This window comes from Hylobates moloch, unplaced genomic scaffold, assembly GCF_009828535.3.
Source record: "Hylobates moloch isolate HMO894 unplaced genomic scaffold, HMol_V3 SCAFFOLD_1, whole genome shotgun sequence".
Classification (NCBI taxonomy): Eukaryota; Metazoa; Chordata; class Mammalia; order Primates; family Hylobatidae; genus Hylobates; species Hylobates moloch.
Genome location: NW_026652276.1, coordinates 128,936,938 through 128,949,591, shown reverse-complemented (window position 1 = coordinate 128,949,591; position 12,654 = coordinate 128,936,938). Strand labels below are relative to the sequence as shown.

Sequence of the window (12,654 nt, the reverse complement as noted above, 5' to 3'; positions counted from 1 at the left end):
CCCAGGAATTCAAGACCAGCCTGGGAAACGTGGGGAGACCCTGTCTCTACAAAAATACAAAAATTAGCTGGGCATGGTGGTGTGCGCCTGTGGTCCCAGCTACACGGGAGGCTGAGATAGGAGAATGGCATGAACCCAGGAGGTGGAGGTTGCAGTGAGCCGAGATTACGCCATTGGATTTCAGCCTGGGTGATGGAGCAAGACCCTTTCTCAAAGAAAAAAAAAAAAAAAAGAAATTCTGTACAAATTTCTTATCAAGTACATGATTTGCTAAACTTTCTCATTCTTTGGGTTGTCCTTTCACTTTCTTGGTGGTGTCCTTTGAAACACATATTTTTAATTTCAATTATGTCCAATTTATCTATTTTTTCTTTTGTTGCTAGTGCTTTTGATGTCATATCAAAGAAATTGTTGCCAAATCCAATATCGTAAAGATTTACTCCTATATTTTCTTCTGTTATATAGTTGTAGCTCTTAAGTTTAGATTTTTGGTCCATTTAGAGTCAATTTTTGTATGTACTACAAGGAGGGGATCCAACTTTATTATTTTCACCATTTTCTTCCAATTGAATTGTGTTGGCATACTTGTCAAAAAGTAATTGGATGTAAATGTGAGAATTTTTATTGTTTATATGTCTGTCTTCCACCAGTACCATGGTGCCTTTATTACACTAGCTTTGTAGTAAGTTTTGAAATTGGAAGTTATGAGTCCTCTAACTTGATCTTTTTCTAGATTGGTTATTCTTTGTTTATGGTATTTCCATATGAATTTTTAGGATCAGATTTTATTTCTGCAACAAAAGGTATCGAGGATTTTGGTAGGTAGAATTGCCTTGAATATGCAGAGGAGTGTGGGAAGCATTGCCATATTAACAATATTAATTCTTCTGCTCCATGACTGTGAGATGTCTTTTGGTTTATTTTTGTCTTAATTTCTTTCAACAATATTTTATTATTTTAAGAGTATAAGTTTGTACTTCTTTTGTTAAATTTATTTCTAAGTATTTTATTCTTTTTTATTCTATTATAAATTGAATTGTTTTCTTTATTTCTTTTTTGTTTGTTTATTGCTAGTGTGTAGAATACAACTGATGTTTGTATATTGGCTTTTATCTTGCAATCTTGCTTAACTCGATTACTAGTTCTAAGAGTTTTTTAGTGGATTCCTTAGGACTTTTGATATATAAGACTGGGTCATCTGCAAATTGAGATAGTTTTACTTCTTTATTTGCAATCTAAATTCATTTTATTTCTTTTTGTACCCTAACTGCACTGGCTAAAATCTCCAGTGTAATGTTGAATTGAAGTGGTTAGAGTGGACATCCTTGTCTTATTCTTTTAAAAAATAATTAGTTAAAACTTTTTCTTTTGTAAAATATATAGGCGGGGGTCTCACTATGTTGCACAGTCTGGGCTCCAACTGCTGAGCTTAAATGATCCTCCCTTTAATCTCCCAAAGTGTGGGATTATAGGAATGAGACTTCGTGCCTGGCCTCTTGTCTTGTTCTTGATTTTAGGGGAAAACATTCAGTTCTTTACCTTTAAGTGTGATCTGGGTTATGATTTTTAATAGATGCCCTTTATTAGGTTGAGAAGTTTCTTTTTTTTTTAGCTTTTTAAAAATCGATACATAATAGGTGTACATGTTTTCAGGGTTCATGTGATCATTCCATACATTAATATAATCAGATCAGGGCTGTTGATATACCCATCATCACCTTAAATATTTACCATTTCTCTGTTCTAGGGACATTCAAATTATTCCCTGCTAACTATTTTGAAATGTACAGCCTTTTGATGTTAGCTATAGTCACCCTACTGATCTACTGAACAACAATTCTTATTTCTTCCATCTAAGTGTATGTTTGTATCCACTAATCAACCTCTCTTCATCTCTCCTCCCCCTACCCTTCCCAGCCTCTGGTAACCAGCAGTCTGCTCTCTATCTTCATGAGATCTACTTTGTTAGCTTCCACATCTGAGTCAGAATATGTGATATTTGTCTTTCTGTGCTTGGCTTCTTTCACTTAATGTCCTCCAGTGACATCCATATTGTTGCAAATGACAGGAATTTATTCTTTGCCCTGCTAATTTTTTATGGCTGAATAATATTCCTCTCTCTCTCTCTCTCTCTCTCTCTCTATATATATATATATATATATATATGTATTTCAAAAACAACTGCAATGTGACATATATATATATACAGGGTCTCAGTCTTTTGCCTAGATTGGAGTGCAGTGGCATGATCATAGTTCATTCCAGCCTGGAACTCCTGCACTCAAATGATCTTTGCACCTCAGACTCCCAAGTAGCTGGTACTAGAGGTGTGTGTCACCATGCCCAGCTAATTTTTGTATTTTTTGGTAGACACAGGGTCTTACTCTGTCACCCAGGCTGATCTTGAACTCGTGGCCTCAAGTGATCCTCCTGCTTGGCCTCCAAAGTGTTGGGATTTATAGGCATGAGCCACTGTGCGTGAACACATTTTCTTTATCCATTCATCCATTGATGGACACTTGGGTTTATTCCATATTTCCGCTGTTGTCAATAGTGCTGCAATAAACATGGGAGTGCACATATCTCTTCGTGATTGATTTTCTTCTTTCTTAGATATCTACCCAGTTGTAGAATTGCTGGATCATATGGTAGTATTATTTTTTTTTTTAGATGGAATCTCGCTCTGTTACCCATGCTGGAGTGCAGTGGCATGATCTCAGCTCACTGCATCCTCCGCCTCCCGGGTTCAAGCAGTTCTCCTGCCTCAGCCTCCTGAGTAGCTGGGATTACATGTATGTGCCACCACACCTGGCTAATTTTTGTATTTTCAGTAGAGATGGGGTTTCACCATGTTGGCCAGGCTGGTCTCGAACTCCTGACTTCAGGTGATCCATCCACCTTGGCCTCCCAAAGTGCTGAGATTACAGGTGTGAGCCACTGTGCCCAGCCTTTAGTGTAACTTTTATTGAAAAAAAATTCCACATATAAGTGGATCCATGCAGTTCAGAACTTTGTTGTTCAAGGGTCAATGTAACTTTGAACTTGTCTCTCACTTTTAAGACATTAAATAATTTTAAATTCTAATGACAAATTTAATTTTAAGTGTATTGATTTAAGGTATTACAGTACAACTTTTGACAATAATAATAGTAAACTGCCAGACATTTCCAAGTTTCATGGCAATATCGTCCTTGAAATTGTGTTGAAAAGCAGGGAAAAATAAGTTTAGCTACTATACAGTCTCAAGTTACTTGCTTTAAACATTATTTTGCAAAACAGTACTTTTGCAAAACAATTAACATGGTTTATGATGGGCTACAAAAAAAGGACAAGTTAACTTCTGAAAATGATTCAACAGAAGCTAGACTTAATAAGGAGGTAATTGAATCACTGCATCAACCAGATGAAATATGAAATGTGAGTTTTTTTAGGTATTCTGTGCGATTTAAGGCTTAGCAGAATTAAAGGTAGTGACAAGTAGAAACTATCTGATATATCAATGACTAATAACAATGTTGATAATTTTGATAGGTGATTTTTATTTTGTGTCAAGTACTGTTCTGACATCTTTACATATGGGCCAAGGATTGGATTGTCAAATCAGACTGACATGAAGTGGAGATGTTAATCAATATTAAGCTTTCCTTATAATTTCAAGAATACAAGCAATCAAAAGGCTCAGAAAAAGCAGACAGGTCCGGGACATTGAGAGAGGCCCCTGGATCCTTTCTTACTGCAATAGACAAAACTCTGCGGCCCAAAGCAGTAGATGAGGTCCTTAATGAAATATATGAGTTATTAGTAGGGAGTGTTACAGGCTGTGAAACATCTCCATTTTATACCCAGATAGTTGCGAAGCTCATGCCCTGTGCCCCGTGCTCCATGTCCCATAAATCTTGAGATTCTCAGTTTGTTTATCACAGAAATCCTAATCCAGGGGCAGTCTGCTAACAGCTTTTTATGGGTAAATAGTCTTTTTTTAAATTATTAAGCAAACACTGTTAGTATTTTTGCCAGCTATTGGCATGCTTATAAGGAGGTTTGACCAGATTTTTTACCTTCTTTTTTTTTTCATGAGAGAGCCTCTCACCCAATAGGAGAAAAACACTGCTTTAACTCTTTCTCCCCAAGAAATTAACTCATTTAAATTCAATTAATTTTTTTTAGTATAAACAAGATAAAATATATCAAGAAGGAATTTAAAACATTGAAACATCAGATCGGTTTCTAAAAAATCTTTTATTTTTAGTTTGGTTAGTAGGCATTGGGGAGAGAAATACACTGAGAAGTATGTAGTAAATATAAATATTTTCCTATTACCAACAGATATTCACAATAGCAATTTATTTTATTAACTTTCTTGTGTGTATGTGTCTGCATAGTTAATAGACAATTCTTTTTTCTATTTCACATTAGAAGATTTGAGAAATCATATGATTCTTTTAGTGTTTAATTATTTCTTCTTTCTCAACCCAACCTTCAAATCAGAATGGAGATCCAGTTCGCCCAGGAGTAGCTATGACTGATCTTGCCACTGGCCTGTATGCATATGGAGCTATTATGGCTGGATTGATACAAAAATACAAAACTGGGAAAGGACTGTTCATTGATTGTAACCTACTGTCATCCCAGGTAACAATCCAAATTACATTTCAGATGATGTTATAAAAACTGTGTCTGGGTTATACCTTTTTGGATCAAATTCTATGGTCACATGTACAAAAACAATACAAAAACCAACACAACAACAATGAAAACTGTTTCGTTTTGATGTACTTGTTTCTTTTCTTTTCTTTTCTTTTCGAGATGGAATTTCGCTCTTGTTGTCCAGGTTGGAGTACAATGGCACAATCTCAGCTCACTGCAACCTCTGCCTCCCAGGTTCAAGTGATTCTCCGGCATCAGCCTCCCGAGTAGCTGGGGTTACAGGCATGTGCCACCATGCCCGGCTAATTTTGTATTTTTAGTAGAGATGGGGTTTCTCCTTGTTGGTCAGGCTGGTCTCGAACTCCCGACCTCAGGTGATTTGCCCACCTTGGCCTCCCAAAGTGTGGGGATTACAGGCGTGAGCCACTGCGCCCGGCCCATGTACTTGTTTTCATATTAAAATACACAGACCATGAAGATTTTGTTGTAATGTAGACATCATTGTTGAACTCAAATTTTCCAGGCTGTTTTTACTAGAATGTGTCTGTTGCTTCTTAAAAGACAAGAGATATAGTTGCTTCACATGTACTCTGTAACTTATTTTGACTTGTTTCTTCACCTTTTATGTGCCATGAACCCCTTTGGTAGTCTGGTGAAGTCTGGACTTTTCCTTGCAATTGTGTTTTTGAACACATAAAATGAGGTACTTAGGATTACAAAGGAAGCTAGTTATACTGAAATATATTCAATGGAAAAATCAATTTTGCATTATTAAAAATATATAATTTTTACTAGCACATTAAACCACAATATCTAATAGTGGGTATAACACTTACAATTTTGAAGTCATGTTGAGCATAAATGGTATTTCATGGTATCTGTAGTAATTGTAATATGATACAAAGATATGCATAATATTTGTGATCAAGTCATAGGTACTGCTAATACTCTTGTGGTTTGTCACCTACATTTATAATAGAATACAATGCTAAATTTTAGAGGTTGATGAAAATAAAGATACACTTCTTTTTTCACTTGAGTTGATTAACTCCCAGAAATCTGTTTATAGACCCCAGATAAAGAATTCCTGATTTCCATAGTTATCAGTTATGTTGTGCTAAATACTAAACTGGGGGAATAAAAGGGTTAACTCACTGTCAAAATGACATTCTGCCTTCTTTTCACTGGATCAGACCCAGATGCTGTACCATATGTGGAAGTTGATTCTGAATAGATAATTTTTCCATGATAGAAAAAGAAAATATCTGATTTGTGCAAGGAGACATTTTACTGTGGGAAAAACTACTTTCTAGACATAGAGACCCCAGTTGGGAATTTCAGATTTAAAAGGCATACATGGGAAAATAGTAAACTTGGAACACTGCTTTGGATATTTTTTCCTCTTAGGCAAAATTAAGGAGGTATATAGAAATAAAAAACATCAATATGGTTGAAAATGAAATACTATGTATGGGTTTTTACATAACAGTAGCTTTGAGTCACAGTCAGAATTTAGTATTTCTATAAAAAGGTAAAAGAACTCTGTTCAAATGAATGGTTTCACTCCTTAATAGAGAACTACAGATGTTAGTAATGGGAGAGTGCAGAAAGTCTTTTCTTCCTCTGATTTTAAGCTGTAAGGAACCTGAGGTAGGGTAAGCAACTGAATAAAAGTTGCACATCCAATAAGTTTGGAAGCCATGAAGGTTTCATGGGTGTATAACCTGTGCAGTCACGGGTAGCCCTGGACTTAGTTAAATGTTCTGCTGTCACTGTCTTGAATTTGTTAATAACTTCCACAGGAGGCCCTACAGTTTTTATTTACACCAGTACTCACAGATTATGTAGCAGGTCATGGAGTTGAGACTCTACTTAAGTCTCCTGATTTTTACCTAGGCTGCTTTACTCTAATGTATAAAGAGTATTGTATTATTTAGATGAGTATCATAGAGTTTAATTCACTTCTAGCATCTAACTAGTGGTTCACCATGTGAAGGTGTGTATTTCCCTGGGAGTAAGGGTGGGGAAGGTGGAATCACTGCAGGGCTGCTTCAAAGTGAGGGCACAGTGAGGGCAAACTCATGCACATACACACAGGTATGTAGTCAGTCATTTTTGGGGTGTGCATGTGTGTGTCTGTGTCTATGTTTATTGCCCCTGTTTCTCCCTGAGACTAAATTCTATGACTGCTGGGACAATGTTTTTGCTTACCATGGTATCCTCAATGCCCAGCCCAGCCTTTGTCAAAAATTGGCTTCTCCAATCCTTTGAGATCAATGTGAGAACTATTGTTACCACCGGGAATGTCTCATAACCCTTAGGTTTGCCAAGGAAGATGAGAAAAGATAGTAAACCATTAGAATTATGATAAGTACTCGATAAACAGCTAATGATGAGATTATTTGCTTTTGGCAAAAAAAATAGCAGTGATTTGACCTATTGTACTACAATTAACTCAAATTGCTAAAATTAGTGTATTTCAGTCTCATTAACTATCTTTCTTTTTTTCTTTTTCTGTCGCCCAGGCTGGAGTGCAGTGACGCGATCTCAGCTCACTGCAACTTCTGACTCCCAGGTTGAGGCAATTCTTGTGCCTCAGCCTCCCGAGTAATTGGGACTACAGGCATATGTCAAAACTCCTGGCTAATTTTTTTTTTTTGTATTTTTTGTTAGAGACGGGGTTTCACCATGTTGGCCAGGGTGGTCTTGAACTCCTGACCTTGAGTGTTCCACTTGCTTCAGCCTCCCAAAGTGCTGGGATTATAGGTGTGAGCCACTGCACCCGGCCAGAGCCACTGTGCTGAGCAAGAGTTCTGTTTCTTTATTCATAAATTCTATTAGGTGATGGTCTTTTAAGGCAAAGAATATGTCTCTTCATAGACTTGCTACAGCTGCCCCATTCAGAATAGCTTCTGGGCTGTGAGTAATGGTTAGAGAACTTCAAAAGGCAATTTAACAGATAATTTATTCTACAGCTTACCTGAAGTGCAAGCAATGCCTGGTAAGAACTTTTTCACTCTCTGGATTTGCTGCATCCTGAGCTCTGTTTTTCTCTGTTTGCCTCTGCTTTATTCCTTGTCTCTGTCCTTCCTTTCTTCTCATGTGCCCTTCTCTAGCCTGGGCATCTCTTTTCTCCTCTTTTTCTCTGTCGTCTTTCTTTACTTTCCTGTTTTCCTTTCTCCTCTGTACTCTCGACCTTCTTCCCTCTCCCTCCCTTTTATCCATCCTTCCTTATGTGGAACTAAGGTTGTAGCAGTTTTGGTTTCAGATCTTACATTTTTTGTTTTTTTAAAGAGATGTGGTCTCGTGCTTTTGTCCAGGTTGAAATGCAGTGGTGCGATGATAGCTCACTGAAACCTCGAACTCCTGGGATCAAACAATCCTCCTTCCTCAGCCTCCCCAGTGGTTCAGACTACAGGCGTATGGCATTATGCCTGGCTAATTTTTGTATTTTTTTTTTTTTTAGAGATGGGGGGGTCTGACTATGTTGTCCAGGCTAGTCTTGAACTCTTGGCTTTAAGGGATCTTCCTGCCTTGGCCTGCCAACATGCTGGTATTACAGGTGTGAGCCACTGCATCCAGCCAGATCTTACCGGATCTTACATTCTTATACCATATTATTCCAAAAAGTTTCAGAATCTTACAGTAGTTCCCATGAGACAAAAAGGAAGTTCTCTTTCCTAGAAGTCCCAGAAAACAAGAACATAATTTCACTGGTTTAAGGGACCCTTCCTAAACTGATAAATGGGGCCTGAAAGATAGAATACACTGAGTGGCTTAAGCGATTCCTGGTACTAGAGGTGGGGTTAACTCCACCCAAACTGTATGGCTGAGACTGGGGGACAGGTGATTCCTCCAAAGAATGGCATGGTTATTTTTTGGCCAGAAGAGAGGGAAATGGATGTTGGGGAAGCAATCTACAAATATTTACTATGCTAATGTAGAGGGTTGTTTTTAGGATCTAATGCAATAAAGGATGTGAAAAATACTTTGTAAATCAGAAAGTATGATGACAAGCATTAATTTTACTAGGTTATTGAAAAAATCCTTCAGTGTTAGTAATGTGCTGAGATTAAAAAGTTGGGTAATAACATAATTATTTTATCATAATTATGATAACTTTTCATAATAGATAAACCTTGACTGACTTCAATTTGTCTTTCAATTTAAGATAACACTTATAAATTCTAGATCTAAAAACCAACCACAACATGATTAAAATCTGCTTTATGTAAATAAGGACTGCTATTTCTAGGTACTTTTCAAAAAAGCATAACAGGAAACTTCACCTTTTTTTTAAATTAAAAAAAGTATTTTTTTTAATATAAATGTTCACCTGCATTAAGCAGGTAACATTTGAATTTAATTTCGGCTGCCTGAAAATGAATACAATTTCGTGCAGTAGTAAAAAAACACACTTTCCTACTCATTTTGATTATATTACATAGAATGATGAATGATTATAACATTGAATGTTAGTTGCTAAAAATGAAATTGTTATATTCCTCTTAAAAGTGATCTAGTGTAAAAAAGACAATTTACACCTGATTGGAATAGTAGCTAATTATTAACTCAGAAATGATTGCCTCAGCCACAGCAAAACCATTTCAAGTAGTTCATTGTAGAGACATGACAATTGCCAGGATGTGGTTTGTAATGGGCACCACATTTGTTATAGTTTTAAGGCTATAAACTTTTAACCTTTGTCAAAAATTCTTTTGATTTTTTTTTTAGTCTGAATATGATTTAAATTTGTCCAGTCAAGACAACTAACATCAGCATCTAAACAGTGTTCTTTAGATGATATTGGTAAATAACAAGGAAGCGGGTTTGGATGTGGTTCTACTTATTCTGTTGCTCTGTTCTTCTGTTGTGGCTTACAGAAATATCTTTTGGAAGTTTTAATGTCCTTCCTCTACTTAATTGCAACCAGGCTCCCTTAATTACTACTACAATGAGTTAGTTTTTTTAGCACCATAATTATTTTTGCATATAGAATATTTTGTCACTTTTGATGTCACCATCCTTTACTCACATATGTACATTGATCATATTATATGAACATATTCAAGTAGATACAATTTTAATTCTTATCATTTTGACTGATAAACTTTTGAATCTCAAACAAGTGTAGTAATCTAATATTCATTGTTTTGTGTCCTTAGATATACCTGTGTTTCTGCTTTTTTAAACAACTCTATATCTTTTTTTAAACAATTTTATTGAGGTATATATTACATATCATAAAACTGACAACTTAATGATTGTAGTAAGTTTAGTGAGTTATGTAACCATCACTATTAATCAGGTTTTGATGAGTACCCGTATTGTTACTTCTGGTGTGGGTCTTGCCAATGAGGCTAGAATGGACGAGTTTTGAGTGGGGAGAGATCTGGGACTAGGCTGACTTAAAAGAAGGGGCCCATTATGACTTCCATAGGCCCTGGGAACTTTTGCCTTTGTGGGTTCTTTCCTTCATAAAAATATTAAAAATTACATTCTATAACTATAACTGCATTGGTATAAAGATGAAGATAATTCATTATTCTACATTTATTATTATTACACTCTTTTTTTCTGATTTTAAATGAAATGAAAATTGAAACATTTTTGTGTACCCCTAAAGTATTGTGGGTCTTAAGCATTGTGCCTACTGTGCCTAATTGATAGATCAGCTCTAGAAGAATTACCTTGAGAAAAGCCCGTGAATGTACAAATCTGTGAGGAAAGCAGTTGTGTCTCTGGGAAGGAAGTAGAGCTGAAAGCTGAGATTGTGTTGAAGCATGAGTATAGGATGAAAAAGTAGAGAGGCAGCACAGTCTATGACTAAGGAAATTAAGAGAACTCCTCAAAGGGAGTTTTGTTTTTTCTTCTTTTGAGGGAGAAGGAAAAATAGAAGGTTATAGCAGAAAGTTGGGTATGATACTAGCTGTGGGCTTGTAATATGTAGCTTTTATTGTGTTGAGGTACATTCCTTCTATACCTAATTTATTGTAAGTTTTTATCATGAGAAGATGTTGAATATTGCTAAAAGCTTTTTCTGTATTCACTGCGACAATCATATAATTTTTGTCCTTCATTCTGTTAATGAATCCAAAGCAGTCTCAGGTGAAAAACACAAAGCTGGAGGCATCATACTTCTTGATTTCAAAATATAATACAAAGCTATTGTAATCAAAACAGCATGGCATTGGCATGAAGACAGACATGTAGACCAAAGGAACAGCATAGAAAGCTCAGAAATAAATACACACAGTTAGTCAATTGATTTTTTTGTTTGTTTGTTTTTGTTGTTTTTTTGGAGACAAGGTCTCAATCCGTCACCCAGGCTGTCCAGTTTAGCAGCATAATCTCACTCACTGCAACCTCTGCCTCCCAGGTTCAAAGGACTCTCCTGCCTCAGCCTCCCAAGTAGCTGGGATTATAGGCACAAATCACCACACCCAGCTACTTTTTGTATTTTTAGTAGAGACAGGGTTTCACCATGCTGGCCAGGCTGTTCTCGAACTCCTGACCTCAAGAGTGCTGGGATTATAGGCACGAGCCACTGCACCCAGCCTGAATATCCAGTTTTACCAATACAATTTATTGGAGAGACTGTACTTTCCCTATTGTGTATTGTGGCACCTTTGTCAAAGATCAATTGACTGGCCAGGTGCAGTGGCTCATGCATGTAATCCCAGCACTTTGGGAGGCTAAGGTGGGCGAATCATTTGAGGCCGGAAGTTTGAGACCAGCCTGGCCAACGTAGTGAAACTCCATCTCTACTAAAAATAAAACAATTAGCCGGGCATGGTGGCATGCACCTGTTGTCTCCGCTACTTGGGAGGCTGAGGCACAAGAATCGCTTGAACCCGGGAGGTGGAGGTTGCAGTGAGCTGAGGTTGCACCAGTGCACTCTAGCCTGGGTGACAGAGCTAGATGCTGTCTCAAAAATACCGAAAAAACAAAAACAAACAAACAAACCAAACTGGATATTCAGATGCAGAAGAATGAGGTTGGACCCTTATCTTATACTATATACAAAAATCAACTTAAAATGGATTAAAAGGGCCAGTGCAGTGGCCTGTAATCCCCAGCATGCAGGAGTATCACTTGAGGCCAGGAGTTTGGGACTAGCTTGGCCAATATAATGAGACCCTGTCTGTACAAAAAAATACAAAAATTACCCAGGCATGGTTGTGAGCACCTGTCACAACCATGAGAGGCTGAGGTAGGAGAATTGCTTGAGCCCAGAAATTAGAGGTTACATAGAATTATGAGCATGCCACTGAACTCCAGCCTGGGTGACAGAGCGAGACCCTGTCTCTAAATGTAAATAAATAAATAATATGGATTAGAAACTGAAACATAAGATCTAAACTGTTAGACTATGAGAATAAAACATAGGGAAATAGCTTCTTGACATTTTTTTTTTGGTGAAGATATTTGGATATGAGCCCAAAAAGCACAGGCAATGAAAGCAAAACTAGACAAACGAGATTGCATCAAACTAAACAGTTTCCGCACAGCAAAGGGAACAATCAACAGAGTGAAGAGACAACTTACAGAATGGGAGAAAATATTTGCAAAGCATGTATCCGATAAGGGGTTGTTATCCAAAATATGTAAGGCTGGTGTGCAGTGGTGCCATCTCAGCTCACTGCAACCTCCGCCTCCCAGGTTCAAGAGATTCTTCTGCCTCAGCTTCCAAAGTAGCCAGGATTACAGCTGCGGGCCACCATGCCCAGCTAATTTTTGTATTTTTAGTAGAGACGGGGTTTCACCATGTTGACCAGGTTGGTCTTAAACTCTTGACCTCAGGTGATCCACTCACCTTGGCCTCCCAAAATGCTAGGATTTTAGGCGTGAGCCACCGCGCCTGGACAGACATTTCTTAAAACAAGACATACAAGTAGCCAACAAATATCTGAGAAAATGTCCAACACCATGAATCATCAGGGAAAATGCAAATTAAAACCACAACCTCAAACTTGTTAGAATTGCTATTATCAGCAAGGCAGATAA

The 12,654-nt window shown here is 37.2% G+C and overlaps 1 protein-coding gene and 1 long non-coding RNA gene across 3 annotated transcripts in view; one reads left to right on the top strand and one right to left on the bottom strand.

Moving 5' to 3' along the window:
- The window catches only part of SUGCT (succinyl-CoA:glutarate-CoA transferase), a 745,635-nt gene that overhangs the window by 138,943 nt on the left and 594,038 nt on the right, over positions 1–12,654 (top strand). For both annotated transcript variants that reach the window (XM_032758266.2, XM_058445557.1), the window contains exon 8: positions 4,489–4,632. In XM_032758266.2, coding sequence (XP_032614157.1) covers positions 4,489–4,632 — 144 coding nt within the window. The remainder of the gene's footprint in view (positions 1–4,488; positions 4,633–12,654) is intronic.
- Positions 1–12,654, bottom strand: part of LOC131384432 (uncharacterized) — a 28,732-nt gene that overhangs the window by 4,536 nt on the left and 11,542 nt on the right. The gene's annotated exons all lie outside the window — the stretch shown is intronic.